The sequence below is a fragment of the Lynx rufus genome, unplaced genomic scaffold (genome assembly GCF_022079265.1).
Source record: "Lynx rufus isolate CCGP_SWC_20201006 ecotype Redwood Valley unplaced genomic scaffold, mLynRuf1.p SCAF_11, whole genome shotgun sequence".
NCBI lineage: Eukaryota > Metazoa > Chordata > Mammalia > Carnivora > Felidae > Lynx > Lynx rufus.
Window position 1 is genome coordinate 40,215,606 of NW_025814825.1, and position 15,694 is coordinate 40,231,299.

General features: G+C 45.1%; 2 protein-coding genes across 2 annotated transcripts in view; both read right to left on the reverse strand.

Moving 5' to 3' along the window:
- Positions 1-970: 970 nt before the first annotated feature.
- BLOC1S2 (biogenesis of lysosomal organelles complex 1 subunit 2) lies at positions 971-8,133 on the reverse strand. The gene is made up of 5 exons (XM_047073307.1): positions 8,054-8,133; positions 7,611-7,727; positions 4,417-4,536; positions 3,610-3,714; positions 971-1,541 (listed from the first exon to the last, which is right to left on the reverse strand). Exons 1-5 carry the CDS (start codon positions 8,112-8,114, stop codon positions 1,510-1,512), a joined length of 435 nt encoding a protein of 144 aa, XP_046929263.1. The 5' UTR covers positions 8,115-8,133; the 3' UTR covers positions 971-1,509.
- A 1,481-nt stretch (positions 8,134-9,614) lies between these two features.
- PKD2L1 (polycystin 2 like 1, transient receptor potential cation channel) overlaps positions 9,615-15,694 on the reverse strand; it is a 35,737-nt gene continuing 29,657 nt past the window's right edge. Inside the window, exons 8-16 of the mRNA XM_047073308.1 lie at positions 15,508-15,678; positions 15,144-15,325; positions 14,713-14,833; positions 13,786-13,884; positions 13,458-13,579; positions 12,070-12,196; positions 11,162-11,280; positions 10,788-10,911; positions 9,615-10,470 (exon numbers count right to left, since the gene is read on the reverse strand). Of these exons, the coding sequence (XP_046929264.1) occupies positions 10,411-10,470; positions 10,788-10,911; positions 11,162-11,280; positions 12,070-12,196; positions 13,458-13,579; positions 13,786-13,884; positions 14,713-14,833; positions 15,144-15,325; positions 15,508-15,678 (1,125 nt within the window). The 3' untranslated portion in view covers positions 9,615-10,410. The remainder of the gene's footprint in view (positions 10,471-10,787; positions 10,912-11,161; positions 11,281-12,069; positions 12,197-13,457; positions 13,580-13,785; positions 13,885-14,712; positions 14,834-15,143; positions 15,326-15,507; positions 15,679-15,694) is intronic.

Below are 15,694 nucleotides of genomic sequence, written 5' to 3' on the forward strand. Positions count from 1 at the left end.
TAGCTGTTAGCACCCAACTCTGAATAAGGATGCCTATCTTCCAAACTGGACTGGTCAGTCAGTATCCTTCATCCATTTATATCTTTAGTCTAACAGGGAGATGATCAGGTCCCTAGGAGCCCCCCTGACCCTGCAGGCACAAGTAGGAAGATATTTTACAAATGCTTTCCTTTATGAGTGGCAGCCCTACCTCCCCATCCAGTACCTCTGTGGTACTGGAAACAAAACAAGTTTGTTTTCCTTTTTTAATTTGGGATCTTATTAGCAATACATTAGCATCATTAATAGAAAAACAATCATCGACACAGAAACTCAAAAACCACAGTGTATGTGCACACAGACATACACACTCTTTGTCTTCATCACATTTCCAAAGGGAGCACATGGCAAGATGTTATCTATCTCCAGACATCTGACTCACACAGAGAAGAGACAGGTAGGACCCATCGTATACATCAGGATATCAAAATACTCCCTTCACAGCTTCTGCTCAGTCTACAACACTCAGCCTAAAATTATTTTAAGATTTTCTGCTATTTGATGGGGCACCTGGGTGGCTCAGTCAATTGAGTGTCTGACTTTGGCTCAGATCATGATCTCATGGTTCATGCGTCGGGCTCTGTGCTGACGGCTCAGGGCCTGGAGACTGCTTCAGATTCTGAGTCTCCCTCTCTCTCTCTCTCTGCCCCTCCCCCACTGGCACTCTGTCTCTCTCTCAAAAACGAATAAACATTGGGGCGCCTGGGTGGTGCAGTCGGTTAAGCGTCCGACTTCAGCCAGATCACGATCTCGCGGTCCGTGAGTTCGAGCCCCGCGTCAGGCTCTGGGCTGATGGCTCGGAGCCTGGAGCCTATTTCCGATTCTGTGTCTCCCTCTCTCTCTGCCCCTCCCCCGTTCATGCTCTGTCTCTCTCTGTCCCAAAAATAAATAAATAAATAAATAAATAATGAATAAACATTAAGAAAAATTAAAAAAAAAAAAGATTTTCTGTTATTTGCAATGTTATGGAAAAGTAAATTACTGACATTCACAGGCTGACAATCTATAAAGAACAAGTTTGTTTTCCTTTTTTAATTTAGGATCTTATTAGCAATACATTAGCATCATTAATAGAAAAAACAACCATCGACACAGAAACTCAAAAACCAACCATTAAGAAAATAATGTAGTAATCAACCACTATGAGAGAAAATAGGTCCTCTCATTTGATTCTACTGGCAAGCCCAGGTTTATCCTGAACTTTGAGAGACTCTCTGTCCTGAGTGGATGATGAAACATTCAAGTAAAAGGTAAGGAGTTTTAAGTGTGAGTTTCTGAGGGATACTGCCTCCAAAGAAGTTCAGGGGTAGCCACAGTCCTCCAGTTTACTCCAATGTTGGGACGTTTCTGGGACGACCTATCATAGTTTCCTTTTGAGGAGTTTCGACAATTCATCAGCCTCAGCATTCAGGTCTTATAAAACATTCCTCCATGTTAAAAAAAAGACATTGTTCCACAGGAATGAGTTTTTCATCGCTTCTCCAGCTTCTTGTACTTGGCTTCTACCAGGGAGAGAGAGAGAGGAAGTTAAATCTTTTAAAATCAGCTCTTACAAAGATCTTTCTTACTTAGCATTTCCAGGCACATTAAAAAATATCTATTATATATAAAAAAAAAAACAAAAACAAACAAACAAAAAAAAACCTGTTGGTTTCAATCTCATCATCTGTCCAAACCGGGTCCAAACTGGAGGCACGCCATAAATGTTAACTATCGTATTAGCTAAGGACAGATATTTGGGTATCGATCAACCATGTGCTCAACTTAAGATAGAGAGTCAAACACACACACACACAGAATTAAGAACAAGTCCACTGGGGCGCCTGGGTGGCGCAGTCGGTTAAACGTCCGACTTCAGCCAGGTCACGATCTCGCGGTCCGTGAGTTGGAGCCCCGCGTCGGGCTCTGGGCTGATGGCTCAGAGCCTGGAGCCTGTTTCCGATTCTGTGTCTCCCTCTCTCTCTGCCCCTCCCCCGTTCATGCTCTCTCTCTCTCTCTGTCCCAAAAATAAATAAACGTTGAAAAAAAAAAAAAATTAAAAAAAAAAAAAAAGAACAAGTCCACTAAGTTCTAACCCTGTCAACAGTACCTGCTCCAATGGCTCCACCAGGATTAAGTAGATCTACTGGCACTTGAGCCATGGGGAGCCTTACTAAGCACAGGAAAGTGCCTCTCCAGGCGCTCTCTGGGAGCCAGACTCTCTGGACACACAATGTATGTTTCTCCTTTTCTTTTTTTTTTTTTTAATCTTTGCTTATTTTTGAGAGAGAGAGAGAGAGAGAGCAAGCAGAGGAGGAACAGAGAGACAGGAAGACACAGAATCCAAAGCAGGCCCCAGGCTCTGAGCTGTCAGCATAGAGGCCAACGCAGGGCTTGAACCCACAAATAGCGAGTTCATGACCTGAGCTGAAGTCAAACGCTTAACCTACTGAGCCACCCAGGTGCCCCACTCCTTTTGTTTTCTTATCCCTACACCTCACTATAGGAAAGCAATTTTGAACAACAAAGAGATTTAAAAGACCATCAGATAAGCCTCTTATTGTGATAGATTTTCCTTTTTCTTTAAAACCTTGAAAGCATTTGGTACAATGCCTTCAGGCAGGTTCACAGTCACCATTTAGTAAATGTAATTGTGGACAGTGAAACTGTTAATCACCACTCATGTCAAATCTCAGTTACGAACCACTCTCCTGAAGTAGTCAATAATTGTCAATGATGAAAATAAAATAATCTATAAATTAAACCTAGGATAAAAACAACTTCATGTTTTTAATCATGGATGTAAGAGCCAGAGCCAGATAGCAAGCCATCAACAATACGAGTACCAGTTTCCTCCTTAAAGGAAAAGTAAACTCTTGATTGACTTTTCTATTTTTTAAAACAATGTTTATTATTGAGAGATACAGAGAGACAGAGCATGAGCATGGGAGAGGCAGAGAGAGGGGGAGACACAGATTCTGAAGCAGGCTCCAGGCTCTGAGCTGTCAGCACTGAGCCCGACGCAGGGCTCAAACTCACAAACCAGGATATCACGACCTGAGCTGAAATTGGACACTTAACCGAAAGAGCCACCCAAGCGCCCCTGATTTTTCCATTTTTTAAGACATATGTATCTACATTATCAAAGATGCTTCAGCCTGCTGAACCATAATTTTAAGAGCTTGAGCTCTGTAACCAAACAGACCTGGCTTGGAATGTAGCTCTTTCACATGCTAGCTCGGTATCCTTATGCAAGTTATTTATTTAACCCCTTCAACCAGTTTCTTCTTCCAAAGAATGGGGATAAAAATCATGCACTTATCTCATAGATTATTGGGAAGATAAAAAGAATAATACATGTACAGTACTAAGAACAGTACCTGATATATATCATTAAGTATTCAGAAAATAGTATTTTTATTACTACTACTACTAATAAAAAATTACTCTCACTAGGTTATTGTATAAATTAATTAAAATAGATCATTATGGGCACACCATAAATGACCTATTAGCTAAGGTCATATGGAGTGCGGGTGGGGGCTGGGTGGATTACTCTTATTAAATCAAAACAGAAATAAAAATGGTTACCCAGTTTTTTTGAATATGCATCCAACTTGTAGGCTGCCTGCTCGAGAGCTGCTACCTGTTCTTCAATTACATTGATCTGATCCAGATAAGGCTGCAGTCCAGCATCTTTAAAACAAAGACAGGCCACATGTTCATACAGCCTCCACAAGGAGTGTAGAAAAGATAGGCAAAGTAAGAATGCTAGTGTCACTCCAACTCTGCCCAGGACACACTAGGTGGAGTGACATGTTTCTGGTCACTCATAGGACAAACACTAGCAGACGGTAGCTAGCTGATCAGGCAGAACTGTGACCTGGACAAAGCAAGTCTCTCTCACCCACTAATTTCCCTCTTTTTTAAATTCCTTGCTCTACAAGCAATCTTTCTGCAACTGATTCAGTTTCTTGGGTAATCCCATACCAAGGAAGAGTGTCCTAGAGATAGGGAACATACATAGAAGTCAATGGGAAAATATATTCTACCAGTCTCTAAATTAGCATTTTCCATTTACAGATGTTCTGGTTTTCCACTTATAAAGTAGTCCTTTATGGATTGCATTGTTAAAATAAATGCACTAGAATCTGGCCACTGTTTTTCTCCCCTCTCCCTTTCAGGAATAAACTGACCAAATCAAGATTCCGAAGCAGAAATAACCATACTGAAACATGCTAATCTTCAAAATGGAAGAAATCCACCTTAACTTTGTAATTCACTTTTAGAGAACGAGCTCCCTCAGGACAGGTGCCATGTTCCCTCCACTTCTCCGCAACCCCAAGCACAAAAGAATATTAAATACAAACATGTTTAATTATAAATATTATTACTTACACTTCTGGTTTAAGTCCTTTAAGTTTCTACTAATGTTTATAGCAATATCTTTCATTTCAAGATACTTCAGGCTGGTTAGTTTATTCATATTTTCCAGGAGCTTATAGTCTTCGCTGGTGGCTTTAAAATAAACAGAAGATGTGATGCCTTTAAGATTTGTCATACATCACTGGAATGTGGAATTATAGGTCAAATGGTAGTTCAAGGCAGGACCCAGAGAATGTCAAAGGTGCTGTCCACTATTGATTTATGACATTTATACTCAGCAAACTATATAAACCAGTTAAGATCCAGAGACTTCAGAATCTTTGTTAGAAAGGGAAATAACAAATTCATGTCCTAAGAAAAGAGAGGTGACATAGTCGTTGTATTTCTATGGTATGAAAACATGTAATTTCGGGGACTGCATCATAAATATATATAAAATCAACTAGGACCTCACCACTTCTTAGTAACTCATTGATTACTATTTGATTCTATATTGCATTTTATGTACTGACTTTTCCAAACCATTTGTCTTCTTCTTATATCCTCAGTTCCCTTCCCCATCCCTACTTAAAGCAAATGGCTTCTACTCAATTTTCCTGAAAAGTGGAAAATTCCCCTTACATAAGCTCCCTCAACCTTTCTGCCTCACTTCAAAATTTCTCTGTACCCTAATATCTTCCCAAGAGGCATGAGGGCTCCTATTCTTGTCAAGACAACTTCTCCTATGCTCTTGCTTCTAACCCTTCAGGGTCTCTCTTCCATCATATCCTTCCCCTGACATTTCCAAACTCTCCCTCTATTCTGGCAGCTTCCTCTCTAACTAGAAATATATTCAGGTTTCTTCCAGCCCAAAAGCACTCTCTCTTCTGCTGCACCGACATCATTTGCTCATAAAGCAAAGGAGCTTCACCGCTAATCCTTTTTAAAGAGTAACTTATATTCACTGGTTCCTCTTCCTCACCATTCACTCATGTAAACCCTTGCAGCCTGGCCTCTGCCCCCACTATCCAGGGAAATTACATGCTCCAATGTCATTGGTGCTTTCTTAACCACCAAATCCATAGTGTCTTCTCAATCATTATCATCCTGAATCTCTTCACAGTACCTGACCCTGTGATCTCCCTCTTTTCACAAAATGCTCATTTCCCTTGTCTGCTACATCATCATATTAGCCTGATTTTCTAATCTCTTCCAACCTGCTCTTTGTAGGTTTCTATGCCAGATGCTTTCTCATTCATCCTTAACTATCACTTCCCAATTTTTACTCAGCTGTGACACAAGACTGATGTTTACATGGGCAGCACATTCCTATGGGCAATCTCAGGGTGATGCTAGATTCCTTTCAAACTCAAAAAAGCATTTGTACAAGAATGACAATCACAGGGAAATTACAATCTGCTTAAAATTAATTTTATAAGTAAAAATCATTTGTTATCAATCCTAGGTACCTTAAGTACTGTTGTTAGAAACAAATTATTTGCCCTATACAGGCATTCTCTGAGGCTGTAGTTGAGGCCCTTAGCTACCCCTAAGTACATCCTTGCCAATCTCATCCTGCAGAGCCTCAACTCACACCACGGTGCAGGGGACTCCCAAATCTGTTTCTCCTGCTCTGATTACTCTCTGAGCTCGGGACTCACATGTGCAAGTCACCTAAGTGTCCTGGTAAAATCTTAAATCAGCCAAGCCAAAACCAAAAATATTTTTACACTAAACATGGTTCTGCTTTCCCACTTCCCTATTTTAGATGATGGCACCACCAGTTTAAAACCTCGAAGTGTCTTAGGCTGCCATCTCTCCATAGACACAACAAGTCCTATAAATTCTACTTCCATATTCTTGTACCCATGCTCTCCTTTCCATTCCCTCTACCATCACCCTGTCACTGATCATCATCATTTCTTTTCATCTGGACTCTTGCTCATATGTCTCTGAGCTCTATCCTCCATATTCATACCCTTGTTGCTAGCAAATTAGTCTCTCTACAACAAGGGTCACACACTGTAAGACCTAGAAGCCAGCAAGATCATATAAATGAGTGAAGCAAGCCAGGTGTTTGTATGTTAAACACATAAGACTATTCACTTCCATAAAGAAGTATGTTCTCTCCTACTTTTTAGCACATGCAGACTTCTTATCTATCATTTACTTTACCGACTTGATAGAAATATTGGTACAGAAAATTGATTCTCTACCACTACTAAAAAGCAACACTATAAGAACAGTAATAAATGGCAACTGACCAGGTGTCAGTAAAAGGGAGAAAACAGAGTGGTGGGGACACACTGCATAGCCCTAATCCATTCAGAGGAGACAGCGGCTCAGCTATGGTTGATCATAGCATCGCAATGGGGGAGTTAGTGTTGCCAAAATCTTTGGAATTTTTAAAGAGAAGCCAAAAATCTAGATTTTGTTACTTGGTTTCTCTTGCTCAGAAATAATTAAGTAACTAATCAGAATGATAGAGCCTCATAAGCCCTCCCATTCTGCATCAAGCCTTTTCTCATTAATTCTGGTTCCCAAATTTAGCTCACAGCAATTGCCTGGGGAAGTGAAACAATATAAGAAATGCTTATGAGAGGCCACACAGGACCAGACTTCACTTTTTGGACCTTTTTTCACACACAGGTCATGTGTTGACCTGGAAATACACAATGAACCCCAAAATTAATCACATCCCAAAGGGTGGGTCACCAAATCCTCAGACCAACCTAGCAGGTCCCTAAATCTGCAGTTCACTCCCTACTCCCCAATTTAATTTCTCTTTGCCCCAATAAATACATCTGTTTTAAGGGAACAAACTGCTTATATCACTCACTTGTTAATCGTTTCCTCCTTTTTGGTCAATCCTTCTCTTCACAGTCCTGCTCAAAATGCACCTCCCCCAAGGAAGCACTTCTTGATGAATTCGTTTTATGACTTCTCATAGTTAGTCTACACTTATGGAGGCTTGCAGAGTTGTATTAAGCATTTTTATGTATTTCTGAAATTAGCCAGTGAATTTCTACAGGGAAGGAACAGACCTTTTTCTTTCCCATTCATGACCATCCCAAACTTCCAACAGGCGTATTCCAGGGCATGAAGAGTGTTGGGGAGGGAGCCACAGACTGATGCTGCTAAAGCACCTCACAGGTCTCCCAGAGCCAAACCGCAGCTCCATAGGGTAGTATAGAGCAGTACCCGAATCAGTCCACACCCCGCCTTACCCGTCAGTTCCCCAGTCAGGTAAGTTGCCATTTTGGAGAACATGTCCCGGCAGAGCTCCGTGATGTCAGCTTCAGCCGGCTCCTTTGCTTCCTCAGCTGTTTCCACGGCGGCATCGTCTGGATCAAAGGAGAACGGGTAAGTGTCCCACCGTACACCGAGACCTAATCCAGCGATGGCATCTTCTCCCCACACCCCTTCACTAGTCCTCATTCGATCAAGTCGGCTCCATTCTCCATGTGCCATAATTTCAAGTCCCTCACTTTGTCCTTGCCCCACCTGACACGCCAACTCTGCTCCCTGGCCACCGGCCCTTGGCTCACACCCGATCCCGCGCCAAACTATCTCAGTCGCCCGGTCAGGTGCTCCCCTCCGACCTGCTTGCTCCTGCCAAGCGAGCCCCCGGCCTCCTGCTGGACACTTCATCCCCAACCACTCTGCGTACCTCGAACAGGCTCCTCTCTTTGGGTCGCCGAGACATCCTCGGCAGCCGTCGCCGCCGCCATGCCTGGCCCCGCGCTACTTCCGGTTGTGGATGTCTGCGCATGCGCGCCGGGAGGGTCCCGCCCTGCCCCCCCGCCTCCCGGGTTCGCAGCCCTGGGATTCTCCATCTCTCCACTGGGTCTTGCTACACAGCATGAGTGATACAAGCATGAAGCTGAAATTGAAGCTAAGATAAGCTATTGTGAGTCCTTCCTGTTGCCAAGAGCCGCGACGCCTGGAACTGAGAATGCGCTCATCCCTGTCACTAGTCTCGTAAGACCAACTGCCTGTCTGGGGTTGGTTGAGCTCAGGTGGCCTGCTGACCAAAGTCACAGAGACAAGTTACCCCTCCCCAGAGACTCCCCACCCAGGCTCTGCCCAAGACGCCTCAGGGAATCCTTTTGAAGGTAGTCTCATCCAACCTTTAGGAAATCTTCACTCATTGATCCCGGAACCGAACCGAAATACTCGACCTTCAATGTCTTGGATAAACAACTCATTGTCCCCCTTTTCTTTTTTAAAGTTTATTTATTTATTTTGAGAGAAAACGAGAGGGAGGGAGAAAGAGAATGAGCGGGAGAAGGGCAAAGAGCGAGAGAACCCCAAGCAGGCTCTGCACTGTCATCGCAGAGCCCAAAGTGGGTCTCAAACTCACAAGCCCAGCGGTCACAACCTCAGTGGAAACCAAGAGTCTGACACTTAACCGACTGAGTCACTTAGGTGCCCCAGTCCCCTTTTCCTTAGGAAGCAGGTTGGAACCTACTTATCTTCAGCTGATACAGCCTTTCTGGAAGACAGCTTTGTAACTCTTTTAAGGCTGAGGATACACTCTGGTTATCTTGATCGCATTTAGCTGTTTCACAAGTTTCCTAGGTGTATAGAGTGTATGTGATGGGATGGTGAAACAGGTGGGAGAAGGGAATGGATGAGAAAAAGCTACTGGGGAGCAAGGTGCAAAATGAGGAAGAGGTAAAGATCACAGGGCAAGGGGAAAGGGATATATAGCAGGTCTTGGGATGCAAACCTATACACCTAAAATCTTGGTGAAGTTTTTAGTCCTTTCCCTGGTTATCCTCCATCTGCACCCTCTCACCTCTCTCTCTCTCTCTCTCTCTCTCTCTCTCTCTATCTATCTCTCTCTCTCTCTCACACACACACACACACACACACACACACACACACACACAGAGCTACCCCTCATGCCAGAGTAAGGGCTACCTTACACTCTTCATCCTGAGGACCAGGTTTCCCTAGGTCACTGTCTCCACTCTCTCTAACAGTACAGTCATAGTGCCGACCATTTCAGATTATTGCTATGAGCCAGAAGTTCTTATTTCAGGACTTCTCGGGCAGCCCAGCCCCTTCACATTGTCACTGCCCCCACTCTACACCGCCCAGCAGGGATGAGTGCCCCAGCCCAAGTACAAGAATGGCTCACAGCTCCAGCCTCTCTTCTTCTCCCTACAATCCCAGAAGCAAATGCAAAGTCCTGATTTTCCTAAGGATTTTTATTGATAGCCACCAGAGAAACCCATATTGTTCTTTACAAGAATAGAATCAGAGCCCACCACATTTTAGTCCAAAGATCTCTGAATCCGGAGGTCATTTCTTTGTCTGATTCTCCTTAGGTTCCATCTTCGTCCCGGTTTACAGCCCCCTCAGTTCCCAGTGTTTAGTGGAATGTTGGGAGCAGGCGCCTTCATGGACTTTGCCCTGAGAGGAGGGGTCACTCCAACTCCTCTGTAACATTGTAATCTCCAACCTGAGAAAGTCTCCTCTCTTCCACGGCTTCCCCTTCTCTTTCTCCTAGAAACTATGGAGAAGACAAGAATCCTGTGGGTGCTAGCCTCAGATCTCTACATGCACAAAGGATAAGATTCACTGGCAAATACGAAGACATTCAGATAATGCTGCTCCCTTCTATTTTTTCCCCAAATTGTGGCTATCCAGGTGCCAGGTACTTAGGGAACATCACCTTCCTTTCATTATTGCCTTTTTTTTTTTCCATCACAGCAGAGCTAGGAGCACAGGAAGTAAGAGGCCCAGTGGGAAGTGTTATTTCACAGAGCTACACAGAGCTACGTGGCTGCACACAGAAACACTGAGTCACAAGCCTAGGCATGATGCAAGCTCTACACAGAGACACTGGTTCAAAAGGCTAGACACAAGGTGGACTCGGCAGGAGCAGTGGTGGAAACTGCTGCCCTAGGAACAGAGGATGTGTCCTGAGGAGGTCTCTGCGGAGGCAGTGAGAGAGGAGCCTGCTGTCTGATGCTTTAGAACCCCTGCCCCACCACTCTCCTGCCCACCCTGGACTCCTCAGGGGGCTGGAGTCATAGCTGGGGCTGGCTGCAGGTGTTCCCAAACGCCTTGATCCCCCTGTTGGAAGAAAAAGGGACAGGTCATATGAAGGAGGAATTTGCATCCCACTTCCTTTTATCTACAAAATCTGGATCTGATTCCCCAACCTCAGACCATCTCCTGGAGGCTAAGGCAGCCCTTAGGCCAGAGCAACCAACTTCAGGCCTTTCCTCCACTCCTTACTTCCACTGATATAGTGACTACTATGAATATGTTGCCCCAGGAGCCTGAAAACAGGCTCTTTCCAAAATGTTTTGCCTCCACCCACTGAGTGGAAAAGATGGCAGAGTTCAAGTGTGGGGGAGCCGAGGGGACCCAGGTGAAGGGCCACTTACCATGCCTGGGGAGAGAGCTAGCTGCTCCTTCCTTTCCAGCATCTTCAGTTTTGAGCCCACAGCATCTACCTGGGACATGACTCCTTCCAGGACAGTCTCCAGATGCAGAACTCTCCTTGTGAGTCTGTGTAGGATTTGAGAGAGACCGAGGGAGCAGAAATATGTGCCTGGGGGGCTAAGTGGCTGTAGGGGCAGGGGGACAGAATGGTCTGTGTCTGGATGAGAGTAAGGAAGGTAAGGCACAGCCTTCTAGGGAGAGTTAAAGTGGGGCAGAAATTCTTCCTGGGTTAGGGCAGAGAATTAGAAAGTTGTGGAAAGAAGGTCAAGGAGGACATTATAAACACACTTTGCCCTGGGGCCCTTGCTGCACATACGTGTAGAATTCTTCTCCTGAAACCCAGCCACCTGCTCTGGTGGCCTCTGGACACAACTCGCCTGGTGGGCTACTCACAATGGACCGGCCCAGGTTCTCAATCTCAGCGTTGAGGGCCACCTGATCAGGAAGTCAGAGAAGAGAAGATTACTCTGGGAATTCATCAGCTCCTCATCACCTGCTCTAATAGGACCTCCGGACCAGTCCCTTGGGCTCCAGTTCATGCTAGTCCCCTTCCCTCTCAAACTCTAGAGACAATAGGATAAGTGTGGTGGTGCTTGGACACAAAGCTGGACCAACCTCTGGGGAATCACCTCCCACAGAAACAAAACATGAGCTCTTGGAAGCCTTGATTAATGAGACCCTCCCTAGAATCCAACTGAATCTGGGAAAGGAAGAACAGTACCAGGATTCCTGCCACTTTCTCTCCTGCCCTTGAATTTTTGGTCTACAACGGATAGGGACGAAGCAGGCACAACTGGGGGAGCTAAGGATCTGAGTTTGAAAATCCCAGGGAGACGGCAAGTCCTCAGAAGGAATTGTCAGAGATTCTTGGGCAATTGATCCTTTCCCTCTAAGACTGTGTTTTATAGCAGTGGTTCTCAACTTTGGCTGTGCATTGGAATCACCTAGGGAGTCTTTTTAAAGCACTGATGCCCGGGGCCGGTCACTCTCCCAGAGATTCTGTCTAGGGTATGTGGCCTGAGTATGAGGATTATTTGACTCCCCACCCCCACCTTACCAGCGTATGCTAATGTGCAGCAGTTTGAGAATGACTATTCTAGAGAGTACTTTCCTGCCCATCTATCAAAGGATTTTCAGTTTGGATCTGTGTTCTCGGTATGTTCTCAGGGAGGGGAGAATGAATATTTTTCTTTCGCTGCCTGTCCACCAACCAGCTGGGCTCACCCTCTTCTCCTTGAGGTCCTGTTGCATTTGTTCCTGTTCTTTCTTGTCCAGGATGTGATTCCCATCTTGGTCAAACCTGGTGAAGGCAGCTGTGAGCTCAGTGATCTCATGCTCTGCGTGCCCCAGTCTGAGGAGAACAGTATGATGAAATGACTTCTGGCCTTTTGTGGCCATGATCTCTCAATTAGGGACTTCCTACTTTTTTCCAGACTCTACAACTCTTGCTCTCTGGGAAAGAAGGGGACCACATGGGAAAGCCAGGATCGCCAAGGTCTAGCAATTTTACTCCCGAGAAATTGCTTTAATCTATTTCTTCCTTCTCTGACTCCTGCTGACTAGATTCAGGCCCTCATGATGTTCTATAGGAATTATTGCAAAATCTCTTTGCCTGTAAATAATCTGTCCCTCCACCCCCACCCTGCTGGCTTCTTCTTCACTCCCTACCCCCTGAAATCCATCCTGTATAATGCAACTAGAGCAATTTATCTCTCTAAAGTGCAGGTCTAACTGTACCCCTCCCCTGCTTAAAATCCCTTCTGGGCACCCTATTCTTTGGATTAAATGATGGTATTCAAGGCCTTTCCCAGGGTGGTCCTGGCTCATTCCCCTGGCCTCATTTCTTACTATGCCCCACTTTTATTTGATAGCTTAGCAACTTATTATTCCTGTATATGTTGCTCAACTTAAAACGTCTGTGCCTTTGTATATGCTTTCATCTCTTCTTGGAGTGGACTTCCTCTGCTTGTCTACATGTAAGCTATCCATCCTCCAAAACCCTATTCATACACCACCTCTTCCAAGAGGTCTTCCCTTAAACTCAAAAATAGAATTGAATACTTTCTTTTTTTTGTGCTCCCTCTCTTCTTGTCACTTCTGTTGTTGAAGTTGTTCTGTGATTCAGTTTATTTGCTTATATGTGTATGAGCTCCTGGAGGACAAAGACTTTGTCTCATTTAATTGTGTGCCTTGCTCAGGGCCTGGCCCACGGCTGGTGCTCACAATGTATTTGTTCAGTGTTTGTTAACATGTTTAACTAGGAGGCAAGGAGGCTAAAGGAATAGGCTAGTGTTTGTGGTGGAGCAAAGAACCATCTACACAGTTATGTGGGAGTGAGAAATGTATGCAATGAATAGGAAATTATATTATTACATTAGTCCTCATAATTGTTCAACAAGGTCCAGAATGTTACAGAACGTGGTCGGAGACCTTTAAACCAAGGGCACAATTCTGAAGGTCAGAATCAGAGACCTATAGGTCAAAGTCAAAAGCCTAAAGTCAAAGTCAGAGGCCCATAGGCCAAGATCAGAGGTTTTTAGGAAAAAAGGTATATGGTTGAGGGTCAAGGACTTATAGACCAATGTCAGAGAAGGTTGGATCTTGTTGCTCACTCCCTCAAGGTGTTGGTGAAATCCTCAAATTGGATCTCCTGCTCTCCACCCTGCAGGACCTTCTGTACATCTGAAACTCGCTCCTTCCTCAAACGCAGCCTCAGTAGGGTCTTGTTGTAGCCCTGGAAGGAGAAAGGAAACAGGTATGGTTCCTACAGCCTTCTCATCATTCCTTACCGCCCCCCCCCACTGGATGCCAGGCTTCCAGGGATAGGTCAAAGGCACACAAGGGCACAGGGCCCTACACCAGTCAGGAACAGACCAGGACACAGAGCCTTGGACTTGGGCCCTGACACAGACGTATCACTCAAAGAGAATGAGTGGTTACCTGTTTCAGGAGGTCAGAAAGTTGCAGCTCATCCTTCTGTCCAGCTAACTCTTCCTTGACCTCTGAATATGTATCATTGATGATGGCCAGGAACATGTTCTGGAGATAAAGTGGGGACTTGAGTCCTCACCCCAGACTCACTAACAGCACTGAGCCCACTAACCCTATTAAAGTCCCAGACATATGTTCTAAAAGGGCCAATGCTTTCAATCTCAGCTCTGCAGGCCAATAACCCCAGCATCTCATGGTTCCAAAGACCCCCATTTAGCACAATCCTGTTAGGGATGGATCAAGCTTCCTCACCCACCTGCTATCTTCACTCAGTTGCTGTAGTAACCTGACTGCAAAGATAGCCCATCATATGCCAGAGTTTGCTTCCATATAAGGGCCTACCAATCACTGAGAGTACAGTTTTGTTGTCTTTACCATCTAACCCCAGTCCAACCCATCTATCCCTAACCATGATCAAATAAAGAAACTTGCTGGCCTTGTCAATAAAAATTAATCCCAGATCTTTCATAGTTGGCAGAGAGAAAGAGAATATAAAGCAATGGTAATAGAAATAGCCAGAAATTCCTAGAGGAAGGGGAGAATAGATGTAGAAGATTTCAGGTTCAACTACTTCTCTTCATGGGGCACTTTTCTCTCCCTTTCCATTCTTAGAGAATAGGGGTTTGGTTTTACTGAGAGAGCCTGAAGATTCTCTTATACTCTGCAAACTGCCTGACTGTGCTGCCCATGCTGAGCACATTAGCCAATTCTCGGGTGATCCAGAAGCCCCCCCCCCACTTCACTGTCCATCCCTGATTTGAGATACCCATTTTAACACTGAGTACAGAATATGGGGGGATCAAAACCTCATGCTGTAGGTCCTTTATGTCTCCACCCCTCAGGCTCCCAATTCCCACCTTCCAGAGGGACCCTCACCAGGAGCACGAAGAAGACAAAGAAGACATAGGTGACAAAGTAGGCAGGTCCCAGGATGCGGTTGGCATTGTCAATAGCGTTGTAGTCAAAGTCCCCAAGGATGATCCGGAACTGAGTGAAACTGAGAGACCAGGGTCTGTGCTTCACCTAGGGCCTAACCATAACCCTGTCACCTATTCATACCCCCAAACCGCTTTCCTAACTACCATTCTTCAGTGAATGCAGACAGACCTCTCTTGTACCTCCAGCCCAACCTGATAGAGACATAGTGAGGTGCGTAGATACTTGAACCCATCCACCAGAGATTCTCACACAGATGTTTTAAGCACAGACACACCTGTACACATGCACTTAGCTTCCCCAAGGATACACACACCCACAGAGCGGGAGGGAGAGGGTCCAGGAGGGAGTGAAGAGGGCAGGACACACACATGCACTTGATGAAAGTGCTGAAGTTTTCCACTTGGGTCCCAAAAAGCAGGTAGCCGAGTTGGGCATAGGCGAAGAAAACAATGAAGAACATGACAGCAAAACCCAGGATGTCCTTGGCACAGCGGGCCAGCGTGGAGGAGAGCTGAGTCATGGTTTTGTTGAAGCTGATGTACTTGAATATCTGCAAAGGCCATGTGGAATCAAACAGTAAAGGAAGAAAAGAGAAAATCTTTGAATAGTGTACTCCAGGGACTTATGGAGGCCACCAGAGTTGTCAAACCAGACAAGGAAAATGACACAAGTGCTAAACAAGGGAGAATGAGTGCTTTGAGGTGTTGTGGGGGGTGAGGGGTCCCAAGGTACCTTGATCCAGGCAAAGAAAAGGTTCACAGCATTCATGTTGTTGTACTGTGTCTGCCAGAAGGCGAGGAACTCGAAGTCAGCATACGTGTTTGGCTGCTGCAGGAGCTTCCCCATCAGCCGGTTCACCTCAAGGGTTCGGAATATGTGGAAGCCCACAGCCACAATAGAGAGCTGTCATCACAGGGGT

Bases quoted from the DNA above. Each gene is read 5' to 3' on its own strand.
- BLOC1S2 (XM_047073307.1), bottom strand. From the start codon at position 8,114: ATGGCGGCGGCGACGGCTGCCGAGGATGTCTCGGCGACCCAAAGAGAG. The intron at 4,537-7,610 runs GTAAGGCGGGGT...TTTATTTTAAAG, and splicing joins CCTGACTGGGGAACTGACGG to CCACCAGCGAAGACTATAAG. The intron at 1,542-3,609 runs GTAACCATTTTT...TCTCCCTGGTAG, and splicing joins TGCATATTCAAAAAAACTGG to AAGCCAAGTACAAGAAGCTG.